The sequence below is a fragment of the Triplophysa dalaica genome, chromosome 7 (assembly GCF_015846415.1).
Source record: "Triplophysa dalaica isolate WHDGS20190420 chromosome 7, ASM1584641v1, whole genome shotgun sequence".
In the NCBI taxonomy this organism is placed as follows: Eukaryota; Metazoa; Chordata; class Actinopteri; order Cypriniformes; family Nemacheilidae; genus Triplophysa; species Triplophysa dalaica.
The window spans coordinates 24090762-24113188 of record NC_079548.1 but is presented as its reverse complement, the minus strand read 5'-3'; the positions used below and the strand labels follow the sequence as shown (position 1 = coordinate 24113188).

Genomic DNA, 22427 nt, shown 5'->3' with positions numbered 1-22427 from the left:
ATTTGAGAAATGTGCCCTTAACTTTTGTGGTGTATTGTGGTAATGAAAGTCTGAACAAACCATAAGAGTGGAAACATAATTTTACACAAAAAAACTATTTGAGAAGAGAAAGAAAAAGGTAGTATTTAATAATAATAATAATAATAAATGTGCCAATTTTAGATTCTAATTTAAGATACTCTCCCATGAACAAAACATTTACTAGTCTATTAAATTCTTCGCCTGCATTTCACGCTGCCATCTTGAGTTGATTCATCGAAAGTAACTTTAAAAAGAAAGTTTCCCTTTTCCTATAGCTGAAATATCCTGCCGACTCTATATTTAGCTCATCCTGTGTCTTGCACCCATTCACAAATGAGATTTGTGTTTCTGGGATTATATGATGTTTCTCATATAATCAAAGCTTCTTCTTGCATCAGATGTCTCAAACTGGTATACTCCTCACTTCAGCATCTGATTAATAATGTGAATAAAATTACAGTCGCATAAACCTCCATCATGAGCTTCAGTGCAGCCCACATCTGCATCCCGATGGCATCCATTACACTTTACATGAGGACATCCAAGTGCATCATTAGATTAACAAACACAATGAAAACTCTTGCAAGAAGGATGAACTAGAAAAGATGGTTTTTATTTTGTAGATTGTGTTTGTGCGATTGTTTAGATTCTTTTCTTTTGTGTGAACTGTGAATCATACAAAATCATACAATTATTTGAAAAAGCCATAATAAAGCCCATAATAAACATGATTATACGAAATAATTCGAAATTCCTGTGAGATTGTGCTGGGCCATGTGATGCACACTGCATGAATACTGTGAGTTTCAATCCGCTTCAGAAGTCACAGTGAGCAAGGAAACAAATCCACTCAGAAACAATGTACTTTTTTTACAAAGTCCTCAAACGTTATTTTCTCACTAGACATCTATTGTCCAAAGAATATATAAAACTGTCAAGTCCAGTTACCATAAGTCGAAAGTTGCACATGCTAACATCACATACTGGGAGTTTTCAGGTGACCTTCCCTTACGCTCGCTCAGTCCGCTCAGCCATTGACTGAGGGCAGAGAAACCTCAGCCACCTTGTTGTAACCTACTGTAGCGATTTTAGCTGCATGTTAAAATAAGGATGAGTTTAACTCACCAAATAAGATTCTCCACCAGATCTTTCAAGATCACATCCATAAAATAAGTTATTTAAAACGTCAATTTCAGTCAAGGAATTAGTTTAGCTCAAAGGAAAATACGTATAATAATTGTCATTACACATACATATTTTACAATTCTGATTAGCAGTATAGTGATAAAAATCCTATATGTATTCGTCCAGCAAATGCATCAATGATTTATGCCCTAACGTTATCTCATGACCATAAGTAACGTGACTTTACCAAACAGAATTAAGAAGAGAGGTAGCATAGATCGAAACACAGTTTAAGTGACCAGTTTGTGAGCGTAAACATAGAGAACTCATCACAAATGCCTTTATGGTTTTATTAAACTCTACTCTACATGGTAACAGTGAGATGGTGGTCTAGTGGGTTAAACCACTGAACTGGTAAATCAAAGGTTGCTGGTTCGATCCCAGCATCGGCCACCAGTGTGTCCTTGAGCAAGACACTTTACTCCATGTTGCTCCTGGGGGATTGTCCCTGTAATAAGTCCACTGTAAGTCGCTTTGGATAAAAGCGTCTGCCAAATGACTAAATGTAAGTGTAACATAAATGACGATCGCATAAAGACAAACAAATACATGAAACACAGATGTACACGCGCTAGGAAGCGCAGAGAGAGAGAGAGAGAGAGAGAGAGAATGGCCGCGAGGCAGGTAAAACATGTCTGAAAACCAATAAAATCATCTTTAAAAAAGAGGCACGCTCTTAACGCAGCTATTCTAATTTATAATCAGATACTTGCAATCTCGGTGTTGGACCAATATCTGTATGCGCGTGGATGGAAATCTTGAATGGTTTCAGAATGCAGTCCTGTTGAAACGCTGATCTTAGGTTCCGAGTCCGAAGTTCCATGGCCTAATCGGTCTCCCCAGAGAGGAGCCCCAAGCCGGCGTGTCTGTTGCCTCTTTCTTTTCCCTTCCAATTCATAATTCAAAAAAGCCCCCGATATGGATCGGTGATGGTGTTTTAAATGCATACCTGCCCTGCTCCCAGATGGTCTGTGGGCCAATGCCATGAAAGTGATAAGTGGGCCAAAGAAAGTTCCTTGCCTCATTTTCATGGCTCTGACAGTATGGTCAGTTTGCATTTAATACCTTAACTTAGTTATGGACATAGTATGATGTATGCTATGTTTTTATAACATAGCTCATCATATAGGGAATTCGGAGAGTTGTAGTTACATATGAAAAATGCAAGGCATTGAACTGTGAATCATCCCAATGTATGAATACATCAAATGAACCCTAAATCAAAACTTGCATATCTAACAGTTACAGAGTATTTAAAATGGCACGAGCACGAGCACCAACACACAACCTAGACATTTCGATACATTTATTGAAAAGGATAGTTTAAATCACATAAGTTCTTATTTGTTAGAGAAGTTTCTCTGGTTAGCCTCAGATGTTAAGTTAGAGATGACACAGACACTTCTCACCAATGCTTTGAAGCTTTAGAGTCGTAAATATCCTACAGAGAAACCAAAAGGGTTATCACACTCTCGGTGAGAGTTCAAAACCTAAAACAAGACCTCTGGAGCCAGGTTTTGCTAAGGTCTTTTGTTTAATAATCAAGAAACCAGGACAAAAGGGAGAGAGGGGGTTTATGGCATTCCTCTCAATGATCCAGTCACTACACTACATATAAACGCAGCGGCCCTAAATATGGTGATAACATGTCTGAGAGCATTCAATCCGTTTTATTCAGGCCACATGGATATTTGGCAGGGAATGCATCTAAAGCTTTCCTTTAGTCCTTCTGCTGATAGAATGTATCCAGTCCAATATAACACAAAGTCTTAGGTTGCGTTTGCCCTGGGTGTCGTGTTTGCATGGGGCGTCGGTGCAGTCAATAATATGAGCTGAGAGTGTGCCTTCTCCTCTGAAACCCCTCAGGCCTGAGATGACTCACACAGGAAATGAGCCGTCTGATAGAAAGGCACGAATTAGACAAACTGACCCCTAATAGGCCTGTTTATATTGGCCCCGGCTTTTCAGACACACAACATCTGGACATGAGAGAGAGAGAGAAGGAGTATCACTACAAACGCTCTGTTGTATGTGAAGGGATAGCAAAGCAAAAATGAGTCCTTTACTATGGTTGAAACGTGGGCGACGTTAGGCCCAGCGTCCGGTCCTGGCAGCTTTTTTGTTGTTTCTAAAGACATTCTTTAGTCGCTCTGATGGCTGTTTTATTCATTCTTTGAGAATTTAACTCCTCTGGCCTCAGTTTCCGTGGGACTTTGGGGTTTACTTATAAACTATCGGGGAGCCATTGTTAGTGTAAGTCTAGCTGTGCAGATGTTGTAAAGGAAGAGATCCGAGCCAATGATGAAGTGAGTAAATGAAGATAATCTGTTGGTCTACAAGAGAGTCTTGTGTGCTCGGTATTCACATGATTTCATACTGACATCATAACCAGCAGCATTCTACAGTCTTGTACCAACTGAATATTAGCCAATGTCCCATGACCTTTCCATTGGTAGGAAAATATTTCCTAAAAGGTTGAGTAACATTTTTAAATGAACTAGCATAAATGGCCGTTTCCTGAATTCTCACTGTTTGTGAGAATCCTGTAGTCTTAATAACCCTTAACCCTTAGAGATGTTTGCTTTAGCAAAACATTTGTATGTTCTTATATTGTATGCAGGTTGGTTAGGGTTTTTTTGTTTTGAAAGTTCTGTGGAAAACAGACAGGACATCATTGGATAGAGACAGGGGAATGGGAACTGCAATGGATGCTTGAGACGGGAATCAAACTCAGGTCGGGCCTCAAGTGCACTGGCACTAAATGTCAGCGATCTTACCACAGGGCTATTGGTGCCAACTGGTTGGTTGATGTTTAAGTGCACAGTGTAACACACATAGTTTGTTGAACCTAACTCTAAAATAAGCAGCTCACCAACACCGCAAAGCATTAATAAAGACCTACTGTACTTATCTCCACCAGGAGCAAGACTGTTAAGTGTACTGTATACTGTTGAATCAGGGACAAGAACCTCTGTGGGTGACATAACACAGGTTAAGCCCTTGATTATTGCTGTGCACTGACTCACACCTGAAAGCAGCTGTCAGGAAGCCATTTAACAATCTGCAAGTGAGATCAAACCTGTGTTTAAAGAGCCGGGCTCTGTACCAAACTCATCAAGATCTTCTACAGTACAGCCAACTCTTCGATCTTGTGTGTGTGGTCACAGTAGGCCTACCTATTGGCTTTGTTTTCAGCCTGGTAACACACATTTCTGGGTAGCATAGGGCACAGTCACACACGCCTTAACGGGCCAAAAATGCAGGTCAGGTAAGCATACTGAATACTTCTATGTTAAGGTAATGGGACATGCTGTATCCAAACTGGCATATTTGACTACTATGTACTGATTTCAGTAAAGAACTTACTGGTGTTTGATGTCCTCCACCTATTAGCATGTCAGGTACTGAAACCTGGTATTAAACCAGCCTGTCCTCCAAGTAAAAACTACTCAAATGGTCAAAAGTATTACGATAACAGCTCACATTTTAAATTTAAGCGCCCTATAGCAATATTTATGGAAAAAAAAAACATGCCGTTTTGTGCAGTCTGATAAAGACACGTATATTTTGCATTTGTAATAGTATCAATGGTCTAATAAATGTTTATGAAGGCAAAGATATTTTAAGAGCACCTAACCCTGGGGGTCCCCACACAACACAACACCCGAGTAAAAGTACAGTCACGTGTATTTATTCCATAAAATGAACAAAACAGTATAAACAAATTACAAACAAGTTGCGTTGCAAACCTTCTAAACTGAAGCCGAACGATAACTTTATACGAGGAACTCTGGGAACGGACATCAACACATCTTTAAACAAACCCGAACATTAGAATGATGTCATCCGTAATGCGAGCCGATAGCATTTCATAATAAACGCTGACACAATGACACTATCTGCCACAAGACAGACGAAAGCCATTGACATTTCACTATTAAAGAGTACATAACTAGGGATTTTTAAGGTCCTACTTTGGTTTATGGAGTGTACAACAAGTTTATGTACACAGAAGGTGTAAAAGCACTATTATTTCGTCATAATAGGAAGTTATTCTTACCTTACTTCTTGACTGAGTCTCAAATGATTCGTTCTGCGAATAATCTATCTAATCTCCTCCTTTCCGCTAGACTAGTCTGATCTGATTGGTCAGATGGTCTAGTCTCCTGTGATTGGTCTACCGCGAATGAGGCTCACAAGCTACAGTGTTTGGGGGAGAAGAGCGAAGTTTTCGAGGGGAGTCCTAGCGAAATGCAGGCAGGACTATATGTAGTGACGTAAATCCGCGGCGGTTCACAAATCGGACTAGGGACGACTCGTTTGCATGATTAAGAGTCGACTCCCTTTTTTCCAAGCCAATAACTTTGTTATTCATTCACCTTCGGATTTACAACTTTGCAGACTGCTTACTTTCAAACACGGCAACATTTCACACTGCATGAAATGTAATTTTCTTGATCTCATGTTATGTACTCTTAAAGGCTGACTGAATTTGGCGCAAGATTTGAAAATCGGGAAACACAGCAGAAAACGCAACACAGCAGATGTTTTTTTGTGTCTGTATCATGTTTTACTTTTTCAAAACACCTGAATATGTGAAATGTAAATATTGTTATAATGACATTTTAAAATGAAAATTAAACCACAACACATGCTTTCATTGCAAAATAATACCCCAAAATGTAAATTTTATAATGAAGTTAGACGATAATTTAGAGAATGCTTGAAATTTTTGTGAAATTAACAAACGACATACATGAATCAAATCATATGGGTTGGAGAATATGTTGAGGCAAACAGTCCACAGGGATAAATTATGAAAGACTGGATCATTGATAAGCGCTGTTATATTTGTTCTACTTTCAGAACTGGGAAAAACAAATCCATTTCTAAGATGTTATGGCAATATAAACTTTACCTTGCACTTTTCATCTCACCAACAGTTGAGCACGCAAGCCTGTCTTTTTATGCTCTTTTCTACTCCAGCCTGGCTTCGCACCACAGAGTGTCTCCCAAAGTGGACAAGGTGTTTTAACTTGACCCACATCCATGTCTCAAATGCATAAGTACCAGTACTGCAAAAATCGTAATGATACCCATCCCTAAGTACGATATGCTCAGTATTAAGAGTTTTAAAAGTCTTAAGAGACACCACAGACTGATGGATTTTTTAATCCCAATACTGACAGCCAAGCGTCTAACATGATTTAATCGTCTCAGCAGAGAACGAGTACATGCTCACACAACACATATAGCCCTAAGTATTTGTGTGTTCTGATTTAAACCTTATTCTGTGTTACACACAATGATCACTACAATAACCCTGTTTTGAGGTGGAGCTGCACAAAGCATGACAACGCTTTCAGATTTCACATAACAAATCAGGCAAACACAAACATGTGAAAGCTCATATCTGTTTGTCAAGTCTGACTATGGATTTTCCTGTCATAGCAAGAGCAGAATCTTAAATGTGCTTTTTATCAGAACTTCCTCCTACCAGGCAGAAATGTGGCACACATGTAACTGATAACAGCAGGAAGTGTGTCACATGAAAAAAGATCAGGTCGTCTAAATTTACTTTTGACTAACAAAAATCATTAACTAGCATAATTTGCATACAAACAAACTCAATGTACCTGAAAGACCAGAAACCTGCCTGAGACATCAGATGGTTAGAATTTAAAATCATTTAATTTGTATTTTGTACTTTTCTGCAAAACACTACAATGCTACAGGGTGTTACCATGGTCACTTTGAATTGTGGGTGGTTGTCAGGGTGTTGCCATGGTTTCACCAAAATGTTGTAGGTGGTTGTCAGAGTGGTTGTTGTGATGTTAACAGGGTGTTGTGGATAGTTGTCAGGGTGTTGGCTGGCTATAAGGGTGCTGGGTGGTTGCCATGGTGTGAATACGTGTTTTTCTGTGTCTTTGGTGTGTTATAAGTTGCCCATGCATGTATTAGAATGTTAAAAATTAAAATTTAAGTGTTGAAACAAAAGATGCATTCTATGTAAATGCGATTGCTCAACCAGACCTGCCTGAAACACCTTGTGTAACCACACCCCACGAATGTACGTGATTTTGTGGTATTACTTGACTAAGACCGCACAAATGTAAACGCAAGTTAGGTGGGCGTACTTGTTAATCTCATTGTACTGCGCTGCCGCAGCCATGTCGTTGAGACGCTGTGCTCTGCGAAAAGAAAGCCTCTTTATTTGCCCTTCCAAAAGCTAAGAACTAAACTAAAAATAAATGTCTTCATTTTATTTACAACACTGTTCCAAAAAAGTACAATCCGAATATTCAAGTTTGTGCAGTGCATTTCACCAAAGATTGCTTCACGAACCTGGAAGATATCAATATCGGCAATGCACGAAATCTTTGGTTAAAAAGTGGGGCCATTACAACCATTACAACTTCGCATGACAGGCGCTTCAGATTCGAAGAATGTAAGTATATTGTCATTGTAAAAGACTTTGCTACGGACTAACACGGGTTGAGTTTGTCGTGTTTGTGATCTGCAAATGCAGACACGCGCACAACGTGAAAAAAGACTGTATACGTCCTTAATAATCAGTAACAATGTTCCAACTGGAGGCAGCAAATGTGGTGTTTATAATGGGATATAAAGAGTCAACGCATTTGCGTTATTCATTATGTTACCATTACCTGCTGTAATGCAAGTTTGTTTCTATCTCACACAAACTCTGTATGGTGTATATGGTTGTTTGTTTATAGTCTTTATAACGTTGTATATAAAAGATTAAACAGCAAGCTATAGTTTTTAACTATTTAACATAATCTTTTAACAATCCGGCTCAAGTCGCGCTGGCAAAGTTGATGTATCGGCTTGATCATCTTCATTTTCCGTATCAGATTCGGGCTCGGGCTTGAATTGATATAAGGAAGTACTGATGACATTTTATCACCTGTAAGTATAATTGTTTTGGAACCTGATGTTCTGAATATGGTTAGAGGCGCTACATTTCCATGAAACGTTCTAGTATTCGACCAATAACTACTTACTAACCAACTGGCCAATCATAACACACCTCGCTTTTCAAAGAGGAGATTCAAACATGCACGGTATGTGGAAAATACTGTGTTTTTTAACCTTAAAATTGTATACACATTACATTACATCTTAAACAAACACTAATATTCGTTTTAGCCATGTCATTTGACCCCTTTAAGAGTCAAAAGAGTCTTTATTACAAATTCTGATATTATGCTTCACAGTTTCACATATCATTTACTTTGTGATGTGGGTGTTACACAATGACGTTTAAGTTTTTAGGGTTAGAGGTTTGTTTCTCTACTATATGAGCTATAGTCATAGTGATGCTGGTATTGAAAGGTTTTTGTTATGCATTGGAATCAAATAATAAAACTGAATCACTTAAAGGCTCATGACAACGTATGCTTTATTCATCAGGCAAATCTATTTTTCCAATAACCTCTTTCTGAGGACAAATAATGGAGAACAGAAGCCCACACAATAGCGGAAGCTAAGAATGAGACCTGTTGTCCAAGACTATAGAATACACCTTATCCTGCTCCACCATCGGCTTTAACGATTTGCGGTACCTTACATAATGTATTTCCCCTCACCTTTATTCTCTGCCCATTCCTCCATAAGAGAAAAATACACATCTTTAAAAGAACGCTTCTCTCTTTTCCCTGGAATGCAGTTGGCCACATGCTCCAACACTCCAGAGACTCTTCGGCAGTCTGGTTTCCTTTACGAGCGATGAAAAGAGGCTTCAGTTTTCCTCACGCCAACCTGAATTCCTGAAACTGCTGTATTATTTGTGCAAATGTGTTTCTAATTTTTGCATTTTCAAATTGTTAACCCTGTTCAAAGTGTTTGTGTTTATAGTCAGATGAACTGCCTTTGTATGTTTGTTATCTGAGAACAATCTCATTTAACAAAAAGGTCTTATAAAATCTTTAGAAAAAAAAAACTTTATATTGTAAAGAAAAGCCTAAATACAAAATAATTTCTGTGGTCTTATGTTTGAAAGTGAAATATTTACACATTTATAAAGCCCTTGGACTTCAATTAAAAGAAGTTGAACTTTTAAAACATGCAAGATGCCTTGAGGTCTGCATCACATGCTTTACAGAAAAGACAATAAATTGCAAACCCAAAGTACAATTGCATTATAAAACCTATTTTCTTCACTGCAGTTCATAAATACATTTTTACCATTTTTTACTGTTCATTTTACTGAGGAGTGGCTTCGGTCGGGCCACTCTGCCATGATTGGTGGAGTTCTCCTGAGCAGTTCTCCTCTCTATACAGAGACATGGTGGAGCTCTTTCAGTGTGACCATCGGGTTCTTGGTCACCTCCCTGACTAAGGCCCTTCTCCCCTGATCGCTCAGTTAGGCTGACTAATGACTAATTCAAGTATTTTCTCCTAATATCTGTTTGTGCTGTGTATTTGAATTAATGTGCATTTTGACATTATCTAAAGAAGCACACAGTGCTTCAAGCATTACACTTTTTATCAGTATTTGTGTTTCTGGGAATTTAACCAATGAATCTTCTGAGCTAAAGTACTGTAAATGTTGTTTTATTTTATCACAGCCCGTGATCACACTTAAAGTGATAGTTCGTCCAAAAATTAAAAATTCTGTCATCATTTACTCACCCTCTTGTCATTTCAAACCGTATGACTTTCTTTCTTCCGCAGAACACAAAAGAAGATATTTTGAAGAAAGTTGGTAACTGCACAGCACTGGAGCCCATTCAGTTCATGATGTTTTATAAAGTTCGGGAGGAACACGTCAGATAATCCACCTGATTCAAGAGGAGGAGCATGTGATCTAATCATCCCTTTAAGAGTATAAATATCCAGCTCTTACCTCTTTCCCTCTAGTCGAGAAGCTCCTAGCTTCCCTCAACCACCCCTTCTCCGCACTTCTAACCAGTCTGGGTGTTGAATACTCTGGGTTCGGGCTGGAACACGAGATCGGGGGAAAATTCCTCTCGGACAGCACACCAAATACGCATAAACTTCTCTATCTACGGGTCTCTAGACTTCGACCAAAATCTCGCAAATGCGATCGTTTATTTATAACGTGCGAGGTTAAATTTAGTGCGTAAAACGAATGTTTGCCCCGCCGAAGATTTATTTTAACATATAATGTGACTTATGAGTGGTGAATGATTCGATTGTGATAGCTAATTGCATGAAGGAGTGAGCAGATATCTCGTCACTCCTTCTGTCTCTAAACTAAAGTGTGTGATTGAGTTCATTCCGTGTTGCGCAGACTGAACAGCATAAAAGCACTACAGGACAGACTGCACCATATGCTTTTACGGTTGATGTCATATCCCGATCGTTCTACGCAGCGCTTAATGAAGTCGAACACGTCCGTTTCTGAACTGTCTCTCTCCCTCTTATTTTAATCAAAAGCAAGGTCGGAAGACAGAATCCATGTTTCACGTGGCGCATTCAGAGAATATTTTTACCTAAATAGCAGCTGGGTGTGAACGTGATCAAAAACAAAACATGTTGCCCTTTCTTCCCTGCAGCTGACATAAAGGATGGTCCTACCCAATGAAGTGTTTTCCGTGTTAATTTATATATTTTGAGATGTCCAAACAGGTGTGAACAACAAACAGCATGACCATGTCCGCTAATGTCCGATTCGCGGCGTTATAACTAATTTGAACAGACTAATTTTGTTGATACAATTCATATATCAAACACTGTACTCACGAGCAGGGGTGCCGCCAGAAATTCTGGGCCCTATGGAAACCAAAATTTCTGGGCCCCCTACATTTTTTACAGATAAAATTTAACCCAATAAACATGCCCTGTATACTTAAAAAAAGATACTTAGCACATTGCATAGTTAAAATGTCTAAAGATGAGTACAAAGCCTACAAAAACAAGAATTTTTTTTAGAAATATGTACTTGTTTACATAAAAGGGAGAACATTTATTATCTCAATTGCAATTGCAAGCACAAGAGAACATTATGTATTGACATATACTTAACATGAACAAGCTTTAGCTGGGTCAAACTGCTCATTCAGGAAACATCAGCTACAGTAGAGACACGTTTTATTCAATTTTATATTATATTTTTCTGGGGCATTTTATTCATATTAAGAACGTCAAGTTTGACAGTATCGATCTTAGCAGCCGCACTGTCACTTCACAGAACACACGACACGGCAAACTAATTTTGTAATTTTTGAAGCGTGTAGATTACTTTTTGTTTTGCGAAGTTATCATCATGTGGCGAACACAGTAGATAAGACGTGTTTAGAGGCTTCAATCTTCGCGAAGTTTCGCGCTCAGGCTCACCTTGTTCGGCTGAGACGGGGACGGGGGGTGGGGGACGTGGGTGTGCAGCAGCCGCTGAATCTGTGTCTACGAGACATGATAACCCGTCCCGGAGACAGCAGAGATGTTATTATTGTTGGATGTAAATCATAATTCAGTAATTATTTTACTAAGCTCGCTAGATAAAAGCAGGTCATGTAGCAACAAAAATAAGTTTTGGAATACAGGAATATGGCAAGCTACCTTTCTTTTTGAAAAACTGTGTGACATACTGTCGACTTTGGCGTTCTCTGTCTTCTCTTGACTTCTTTTCCTTCCGTTTTTGTTTCCCTGACTTTTAATGTGACGTGTCTGCGTGTGTCACTGTCTGCGGCAAGTCCAATAAGCAAGAGACGCTACACTAGCGAGCGCAGGTGGAATGAACCATTGTGAGAGGGAGCAGGGAGGGTTGTGACCGAAACAGTAAATACATTATTTGTTTTTTAAATATTAAATCTATGGTCAAAACGGACAAAATACACATTTAGTGCACGAGGGGCCCTAGCATATTTAATGTATGTATTAAAAAAAGAGAAAAGAAATAGGAAAATAAAAAGGGGGTCTGCTCTTCTGGGCCCTAAATCAGGCTGGGCCCTTAGAATCGTCCTAACCTTCCACCCCTTTACGGCGCCCATGCTCACGAGACTCACTGACTGAACCCATCAACTCAAGTCACTCGAAACACCTCAGAACACAAGCGTGCTTAGACCACTTAACAAGAGCGGTTAGTAAGATTTAGTATTTAAAGTTTATGTGTATGTGTAAATTATCAGTTTACTCATCCCTTTAAATCTGGTGTTTGAGTCCAAGTGTTGAGTTAGGGCAGTGAAACACAGGCTTGTGTGTACACTGATGCGTCACTGTAATGGTTGTTTTCATGACCACAACATGAGGCTTAGTGACATTAAATCAAATAAGTCCTCTACTGTATTACTAGGTGGAACATGGCCATGTCACTTCAGATGTTTTCTTCTGACAATTGATAATTAGCTGACATAACACTAGATGTTAAACAAGAGCTTAGTCAGGCTAATTTGGTATAAACAAATGCTTAGATGCAAAGACACTTAAACACACTTGATGATCTTGATAAGCAGATGCAAAATCCTGAATGTGCAGGTCTGGCCTTTTTTTCAGAGAACACAAGTCTATGGATTTCTCAGCCATTATCATCTATCGGGCAGCTAAAGACATAAATTGCTAAACAAGACATTAATTGATATGTCATTTACAACTGTGTTACACCTGGCAAACTTTGATTAGGAGCCTATTTGGGAAGCGGGCTGCACTTTTCCCCTCAAAAACTCCTGTGCCAGTGCCCAGATCCGGGTTCCAGAGATTGGACATACTGTATACTCTGAATAGTGCTGTGTTACAGAGCTTCTCAAATGGTTCTTGTCACATGTTGGTGATGTAGAGGGTTCTGCTCCCTGCCAGTGAAAACCCAAACCGGTTCGGAACAAGTGCCAGGCTCCAATTCAAGATCTGCTGGAAAAGCGGTTTCGGTACGTCTGAACTGCCCTGGACGCGAGTCTGATCCTCGTAGAGTACCACAGGCATTGATTACCGTAACCCGGCAGGGACCCCAGCAGGTCCAGAGGAACCAGCGTGGAATAGAGCAGATCACACTCAGAAGAGCTAAGAGCTGACTTGAATCTGACATAACCACCAACCCAGTGTCAAAACACACCAAAAACCACAATGATGTGTTGGCTGCAAACACCAGACAGGATAATGTTAGCATATGCCTTAAATATTCTGATTTGGGATTCCAAGTGAGCAAAACACCACTTCAAATATTACAGCACATGCACAAAATATCATTGGATTATATGTGATGGGGAAGCTTGCAGACAACTCTCCATTCTTAATATGAAAAGCTGTGTTTGCTGCTGTGGGCTGTTTAATAGAGTCAGATCACGCAAGCGTGTAGCAATGCTTTAATAGACACAAAGAGTTAAAGCAACAACATATCAATGCCCTGGAAACCACCTACATCACTCACACATTGCTGCAATTTTGCACGAGAAAACGCTTTTCACTTAAAACAGTAATCAACTACATAGCATTGTCCTGGCAACCACCCACAACACCCTTGCAACCACATAGCAATACCCTGGCAACCACTCACAACTTCTCTTGATGGTGAGGTCTGCATGGAAAACCACCACTAAGATCTTCAGAAAAGAATATGACTAGTCTTTTTTGCATGAACGCTTCCAAAAACCCATATATTAGTTTCAAGCCAATCAATGCAATTAAACTACTGTCTAACTTTATTTATAGATCATCAAACCTTGATTGCAACACTCCAGAGATACTTTATAACTGTACACAAAAGTTGGGGAAATGTGCACCCTTTGAACACCAGCATGGAGGATGACGGTGTTGACTAGCCTTCATGAAATCGATCAGGTCAGACCCTTAAGACAAACATTGGCAAACTGACATGTAGATCATCTAACACAGACTGACGGTTGCATCTAGCCACTGAAGTTTCTCAATGGACCGGTGGAGCAGTGGACAACAGGCTGATACACATGAGCAAATCCTGGATGCTGGATCTTTAATGTTATGTGTAATTGCTCTCCGAATAAAAAACAACTTTTACATCTATGTGATCATCCATGGCTATGCCTATCAAAGCTATGTTTGTTTAAAACACTTTGTTAGGCCATGAAGTACAAAATAACCATGAAAACCATTAAAATGTCATATTGTGCACTGTCGGCAATAATGCTTTTCATAAGCATTAGGTATAAACCGAAGCAGTTTCATGTTGTTTGCGGTTTTTGTGGTTGTTCTAAGTTAATGCACAGGAGGACTAATGAATGCAATGCTCTGTCTCTATTGACACATCTGTGTCTGATGCCAATGCTGAACCCATAATATGATCACGTGAGCAGATACATATGCCATGCATTATAAACCTGTTATTCTCACCTTGGTTGTCCTCGTCCATGTCTGCGGATAAATGTAAAATGATGAAATGATGTGACGGGCACGCGCTCCGGATACAGATATATTCTTATTTATAATAAGGGCTTTAAATGCTGCATTCACGTGTACGTCCTGTTTTACGCAAAAACTGCATGAAGTAATATTCTGTTTAAATCCTCGTGTTAATCCCAAAGCCCTGTGTTTGCGAAGAGAGGAGAGGACGCGTTTATTCACTGTTGCGGTTCAATAACACGCAACGGTATAAGCGCTCGAGACACACGGGCATCTGGGTTTCACAGCGACCCCGTAAATCATTGTGCACGCCCCGCCCTCATACAGGCGTCATTCTGCTATTTAAAGTCCTACTACGGCGAAGGTGTTTCGTCTGAAAATGCATTCAAACTCAATAAACTCACTGTTGCTTGCGATTCTAAAGCGTCTGAGGAACTGACCTAATTATTTCGCAAGCCAAATTTTAAGCCCGCAGCACTTATCAATTTCTATCGTTCGGCCTATGAGTTAAAGGGATAGTGCACTCAAAAATGTAAACTCTGTCATCATAAATTCACCCTCAGATTTTTCCAAACCTGTTTAAATTTCCTTGTTCTGTTTGTGGCCTGGGGGTAAAAATGCAATTTTTCTGTTGTGTTGTAAAATTTGTGTATGGCCCTTTAAGAGATTTCTCTCCTATTCACGTGATAAGGTGCGCTGACTCTGTGTGCGCATGCGGGGATCCGCGAGAAAAACGTGGAACAGTCTGGGTGTGATGCGTGTCGTCGCGATCTGTTGTTTGAGGCATAGTTGTAATTACGGGTAAATACCTTTTGTTTGTGTTTATATAGACCCGTATATGTTCATATTGCTCTGTCTAAATGTGTATTTGATGGTACATGTTAATAGATTACGTGGATCGGTTGTGCACGTGGCGATTGAACCTCGTGGTGAGTGCTAGCGAGCATTTGGGTATGTACGTTTATTTTGGTTAAAAGCTATTACTCCTGTATTAATCTTTCTTTCTAAAAAAGGGCCTTTGTTAATAGCTCTGTAAGAAGAATATGGACGGTAAATGTAATGTGTATAATGTAATGTGTTTGTGATAATTGAGGTTGATTTTTGATATGGATGCAAAGTGGCTAATAAATGTGTTTTTATCTTCTATGCACAGCCACTACCGTATTTTGTTTCATTGTATTTTGTTTCATTGTATTTTGTTTCATTTTGGTTGGTTTCATTTTATTTCTTGTAAACCCTTTTTCTCCCATCGACCGCTGTAAAACTTGTATGTAAACAGCAGTCAGATTAAACCTCCATAATTTAATAGTTTGCCGGGTTGTGCTTTATTTCTCGTACTCCCCGGTTACATTTGGTACCAGGAGTGGGGTATCTGACTGTTGGGAGCTCTTGGGCGTTTTATACATTTTTTTTTTGGTTAAAATACGGTGGTGGTGAGTTGCAGATATTTATAGACGCAGAGGGGAGCAATTTCCTGTGCTGTGAGTGTCCAGTGTGAAGACATCGGCTGGGTGTTTTCTGACCAAGGGAGTGGATCGCTGGACGAGAGCAGGGATATCGTTTGTCTGTGACTGAGCTCAGGAGTGTGCTATCGGCTAGAGGCCTGTTGCGTCTGTACTGCATGAAGAGGATCCAGTGTTGCAGACATTTCTTGATGGAATATCCTTTGAACTGAACAAGGACAAACAATCTAAAGGACATTGTATTTGTGGACTTTTGTAATTGTGTTCAGCAACATGTCACAGTCTAGCAATGAAGATTCCGCCTTACCGGGTACTTCTGCTAATGTAAATCCTGATGAGTATGATGTTCATGAACAAATCCAAGAATTGAGTAGAAAACATGCTGAAACCGTAGCAGCGATAGCGGGCCTAAATCGAGAGCCCAGTAGGTCCTATATCTACGTGCCGAGGGAAAGACACATTCAGTCTTTTAGTGGGGAATTCAGCAAAGACGGTAGAAATGTGGATGAGTTCATTGAAGAGGTAGAAAGAGTGTTGCTTGTTAGAAACCAGACTCCTGAAGATCAAGCAGACTTCGTTCTTTCTTTGTTAAAGGGTGCCGCTTTGGAGGAGGTTAGGTTAAGAAGGGGGGCTCAACCTCAGGGAACAGAGGATCTTTTTACTTACCTCAGAGATGCTTTTGGGGAGAAGCGTAGTCTTGCACAGCTACTGCAGAGTTTCTATACTCGTAAGCAATTAGAAGGTGAAGACCTGCGTATGTACTCTCACTCTTTGTCACAGATCTTGAACTCAGTCGTGAAGCAGTCCCCAGATGCCATTGCAAATGTGAATTCTGCCATTAGAGATCAGTTTGTAGAGGGGGTTAAAGATGCATCTCTTAGAAGGGAACTTCGTAAATTTGTGAGGGATAAGCCCCAAGCAACCTTGATTGAGGTACGAGACGAAGCAATCATGTGGTCTCTCGAAGACCCCAAATTGCGTGTTAGCAGAGCAGCTCTTCATCATCATGTAACCTCTGAGTCTGCAGAAGCCCGCTGTGAGGCTATTGAGAAAAGCTCTGTCACGCTTGAAGAAGTCTTAAAGGTAGTAGCCGAGCAAGGGAAGGCCATAGGTGAACTAACTCAAGCAATTCAGAAATTGACGCTTCATTGTACTAATGCTGAAGTGGTGAGTCGCCCCAAGGCTAAAATGCAGCCCAGATTTGCAGATGATGGCCAGCCCATCTGCTTCAAGTGTAATGAGGTGGGGCACATAGCCCAAAACTGCGTGAGAAAGCTCAAACAGACAGTCAGGGAGGATTCTGTATCCTCCACGCCTCAGGGAAATGCGCACCCTCGGTCGCTGTGAGCCAGGCGATGCGAGGGCGGACTATTGGCTCGACTCAATTTAACTCTGATCGTGACCGTTTACTCCAAAATGCTGTGGGGAGGTGTCCTGTAGTTGACTTGAAGATTTGCGGAGTAGATGTTTCATGTTTGCTTGATACTGGAAGTCAGGTCAGTACGATTTCAGAACAGTTCTTCAAAGAGCATTTAGCAGGTGAAGACGAAGAACTGCTTTCTACATCCGGTTGGCTAAAAATTACCGCTGCAAATGGGTTAGATATCCCTTACCTTGGATATCTCGAGCTTCAAGTTGAGACGATGGGTATAACCCTGTCGGAGTGTGGGTTTTTAGTAGTCAGAGATGCACAGAGTTCATCTGCTGTTCCTGCACTCATTGGCATGAATATCATAGACCGATGTAGGCAGTTGGTTCATGCTGAATTTGATACCACTCTAGGTGGAGAGCTACGGTCTGACTGGAGAGAGGTCTTTCAGCAGGTGCAGAGTGCCAGTCGACTTGAAAAACGAAGTGTTGCACGAGTAGCTGGAAAAGAAACTGTGCATATACCTGCTTTATCGGTCTCCACAGTAATGATTCGAGGAATTAATTCTTCTTTACCTGAGGGTTCTTCCAGTTGGCTGTTAGAATCTGGAAATTCTTCTTTACCTGAGGGTTTGATTTTGGTACCGTCCCTTGTGTCCAACGTAAAACCCGTGTTGCCTGTTACAGTTGTTAATTTCTCCACAGAAGATGTGTGGTTGCAGCCTCGTGCCCGGCTGGGTACGTTTTGCCCTGTTCAGGTAAATCCAAACGCTTGTGGTGAAGTTAAGTTTCAGAGAATTTCAGCTGGAGTGGAGGAGGTAACTGTCGAAACAGAAGAGAGACAGGCGTTGGCGAATGGCATGCCGACTTTCTTTGACAAGCTGAATCTAGGTGGTACTGCTGAGCAACAAGCGGAGCTAAAAGCTTTGCTCTCTAGGTTTGTCGATGTGTTTGCATTGGCTGACGAGGATCTTGGATTCTCTGATAAAGTGCAGCACGAGATCCATCTGGTAGATGATGTTCCGGTTTCGCAGCCATATCGACGCCTTCCACCCACACAGTATTGTGAGGTCAGAGAACATATCACCAAGCTTCTTAAGAAGGGGGTGATAAAGGAGAGCAATAGTGAGTATGCCTCGCCCATAGTAATCGTCCGGAAGACAGATGGTAGTCTTAGGTTATGTGTTGACTACAGAAAATTGAATTCAAAGACTAAACGAGACGCTTTTCCTTTACCACGGATAGATGAAAGTTTTGATGCGTTGCGAGGTGCAAAGTTTTTCTCGACCATTGATTTGGCGAGCGGGTACCATCAAGTAGCAGTGCGTGAGCAAGACCAACCAAAGACTGCGTTCACTACCCCTTTTGGTATATTCGAGTACTCTCGTATGCCTTTTGGGGTATGTAATGGGCCGGCCACATTTCAGCGCCTTATGCAAACTGCCATGGGAGATTTGATTTTTCAGATCATGTTGGTCTACTTGGATGATCTTCTTATTTACTCCTCTAGCTTTCAAGACCATCTTCAGAGGTTAGAGGTAGTTTTTCATAGGCTGAAGGAAACCGGGCTTAAGGTTAAGCTTGAGAAGTGCAGTTTCCTGCAGAAAGAAGTCAGGTTTTTGGGTCATCAAATCTCTGCTCAAGGCATTGGTACGGATCCCAGAAAGGTTGAGGCAGTGAGCCAATGGAAAACTCCTAGTACAGTGAAGGAGTTAAGATCATTTTTGGGTTTCTCTAGTTACTACAGAAAGTTCATTGAGGGGTTTTCCAGGATCGCAGGTCCCCTTCACGACTTGGTGAACTTTTGCCTGAAACAGCAGGGTACAGTTAGGAAGCATGAGTTTTGTTCACTGTGGTCTGCCGAGTGTCAGTCAGCCTTTGAGTTGATGAAGGAGAAGCTTACATCCGCTCCAATATTGGGCTATGCCGATTTCACCCTTCCGTTTATTGTGGAAACTGATGCGAGTAATGAAGGTCTAGGAGCAGTTTTGAGTCAGCAACAAGGCGATGGTACGAGAGTTATCGCGTATGCTAGTAGGAGACTGCGGCATGCAGAGAAGAATGACCGGAACTATAGTAGTATGAAGCTCGAACTGTTAGCTCTCAAATGGGCTGTTTCCGAGAAGTTCCGTGGTTATCTGTTAGGCTCAAAGTTTGTAGTCATCACGGATAACAATCCGTTATGTTATCTGAAGACAGCGAAGCTGGGTGCCATAGAGCAGCGGTGGGTGGCCCAGTTAGCCGTCTTTGACTTTGACGTTAAGTACAGGCCCGGACGGCAGAATGCTGCTGCCGATGCACTCTCTAGACACCCATTTGCAGGGGAGTCTGTTAACTCGGATGATGCAGAATATGACGACTGTATTGCCATCTGCAATGTGGTAAATAAGGGTACACTTTTGGACTCAGCGTTGTTATCCGCTGGGGATCAGTGTTGTAAAGTGAGGCAGATTCGTGCTTTAGAGTGTGGAGTCAGAGTAGAAGGGACTGATACTCGTGGAGGTACGTTCACTCTCCCGGGCTATACAAAAGCAGAGTTGAGCGAGTTTCAGCTGAAGGACCCGTTTCTCAGTCGTTTCAGAGAATTCTGGGAAAATAACCGAAAGCCAACTTATCAGGAAAGGCGCAGCCTGCCTAAGCCTGTACTGTCCCTTTTGAAGCATAGGAAATGTATTACAGAGTCCGAAGGGTTGCTCTATAGGGTTGTACATGATCTACATCATGGTGAGTGTCAGCAGCTGATTGTACCTGTTTGTTTGCAGGAACGAATCCTGGAGAGTGTCCATGACAAGATGGGACACCAGGGTATTGAGCGCTCTCTTAACCTGTTGAGGCAGAGATGCTTCTGGGTTGGCATGTATGAGGACGTAGAGAGGTGGATCAAAAGGTGTCAACGGTGTATTTTGACTAAGATGCCTCAGCCGAGGATTCGGCCTCCCATGAAACCGTTTCTAGCGTCAAGGCCTTTAGAGGTGGTGGCTGTAGATTTTACACTGCTTGAACCGGCCTCTGATGGTCGTGAGAATGTGTTGGTAGTAACTGATGTGTTTACCAAGTTTACACAGGCTTTTCCTACCAAAGACCAGAGGGCAGACACTACAGCCAAGGTTTTACTCCGAGAGTGGTTCATGAAGTATGGCATTCCAGAGAGGTTACACTCAGACCAGGGGAGGAACTTTGAGAGTGAGGTGATAGCTGAGTTGTGTAAATTTTATGGGGTGAAGAAAACGCGAACTAACCCTTACCGGCCTCAAGGCAATGCTCAGTGTGAGCGCTTTAACCGGACGCTTCATGAGTTGTTGAGAACTCTTCCCCCTGAAAAGAAGAGACGTTGGCCAGAGTACCTTCCTGAGTTGGTCTATGCATATAATGTAACCCCACATGCGACGACAGGGTACTCGCCATACTTCTTGTTGTTTGGTGTAGATCCACGTCTTCCTGTAGATGCTCTTCTGGGTCGTGAACAAACTGTGGATAGACGACAGGATTGGTTAGTAATTCACCAGAACAGACTCAGGGAAGCTCATGAACGAACAAGAGAGTTCGCAGAGCAAAAAAGCTCTTGAGAGACTTGCTTCCTTGAATGATAAGGTTTACTGTCCTACTGTTGATGTTGGCCAGAAGGTGTATTTGCGTCACAGACCTGTTGGCAGAAACAAGATACAGGATGCGTGGGCTCCTACGGTACACCGGGTCATAGAAGTCTAGGGTACAACGTACACTGTTGAGCCTCTTGAGGGGGGCCCCAGTAAAAGAGTTCACAGAGTTGATGTGCGTCCTTGTGAATTGCCTGATATGGAACCAGTGGTAACAGACAACAGCTTTTCGTCTCCACAACCTGAGTCTCAGGTTGAGCAGGTTGAAGCTGAGGGTTCTGATCCAGATTGTGTTGTTTTAGAAGAGGTGACAGTTCCAAACCTCGAGGAGACAGAGGGTGTGGATGTGGAGATGGCCAGCCCAGTTGAGGAGGCTTATGTTGTTGGCTCTTATCCTGTTTCAGAGGGGGTGGAGGAAGCTTCTGAGTCAGGTAACCTGTCTAAGTGTGTGGTTATTCCTAAGGTAGACATACCTGTGTCTGGAAGACCAGTTCCTGCACCCAGAAGAACCAGCCGGCCTAATGCTGGTGTGCATTCAAACCCGTATAAGGAACCAATGTCTGTTTGTAATTCAGTTTCGCTTAGCCCTGAAGTATTTTCACAGGTATTAACAAGCCTTGGTACTGTGTTCTTTAGAGAAGCTGTAAAAGAGGTTAAAAATATGTATTAAGTCATTGAGGACAATGACTTTCTGCAGGGGAGAGTGTGGCCTGGGGGTAAAAATGCAATTTTTCTGTTGTGTTGTAAAATTTGTGTATGGCCCTTTAAGAGATTTCTCTCCTATTCACGTGATAAGGTGCGCTGACTCTGTGTGCGCATGCGGGGATCCGCGAGAAAAACGTGGAACAGTCTGGGTGTGATGCGTGTCGTCGCGATCTGTTGTTTGAGGCATAGTTGTAATTACGGGTAAATACCTTTTGTTTGTGTTTATATAGACCCGTATATGTTCATATTGCTCTGTCTAAATGTGTATTTGATGGTACATGTTAATAGATTACGTGGATCGGTTGTGCACGTGGCGATTGAACCTCGTGGTGAGTGCTAGCGAGCATTTGGGTATGTACGTTTATTTTGGTTAAAAGCTATTACTCCTGTATTAATCTTTCTTTCTAAAAAAGGGCCTTTGTTAATAGCTCTGTAAGAAGAATATGGACGGTAAATGTAATGTGTATAATGTAATGTGTTTGTGATAATTGAGGTTGATTTTTGATATGGATGCAAAGTGGCTAATAAATGTGTTTTTATCTTCTATGCACAGCCACTACCGTATTTTGTTTCATTGTATTTTGTTTCATTGTATTTTGTTTCATTTTGGTTGGTTTCATTTTATTTCTTGTAAACCCTTTTTCTCCCATCGACCGCTGTAAAACTTGTATGTAAACAGCAGTCAGATTAAACCTCCATAATTTAATAGTTTGCCGGGTTGTGCTTTATTTCTCGTACTCCCCGGTTACATGTTCAACACAAAGGAAGATATTTGTAAGAATGTCAGTAACCAAGC

The 22427-nt window shown here is 41.2% G+C and overlaps 2 protein-coding genes across 3 annotated transcripts in view; one reads left to right on the top strand and one right to left on the bottom strand.

Moving 5' to 3' along the window:
- Positions 1–14778, bottom strand: part of cyth3b (cytohesin 3b) — a 44684-nt gene extending 29906 nt beyond the window's left edge. For both annotated transcript variants that reach the window (XM_056751719.1, XM_056751723.1), the window contains exon 1: positions 14491–14778. In XM_056751719.1, the coding sequence (XP_056607697.1) occupies positions 14491–14509 (19 nt within the window). In that variant the 5' untranslated portion in view covers positions 14510–14778. The remainder of the gene's footprint in view (positions 1–14490) is intronic.
- Positions 14779–15171: 393 nt separating this feature from the next.
- Positions 15172–17905, top strand: LOC130425529 (uncharacterized). The gene is made up of 3 exons (XM_056751746.1): positions 15172–15300; positions 15388–15450; positions 15653–17905. Exon 3 carries the CDS (start codon positions 16236–16238, stop codon positions 17307–17309), a length of 1074 nt encoding a protein of 357 aa, XP_056607724.1. The 5' UTR covers positions 15172–15300; positions 15388–15450; positions 15653–16235; the 3' UTR covers positions 17310–17905.
- Positions 17906–22427: the final 4522 nt, after the last annotated feature.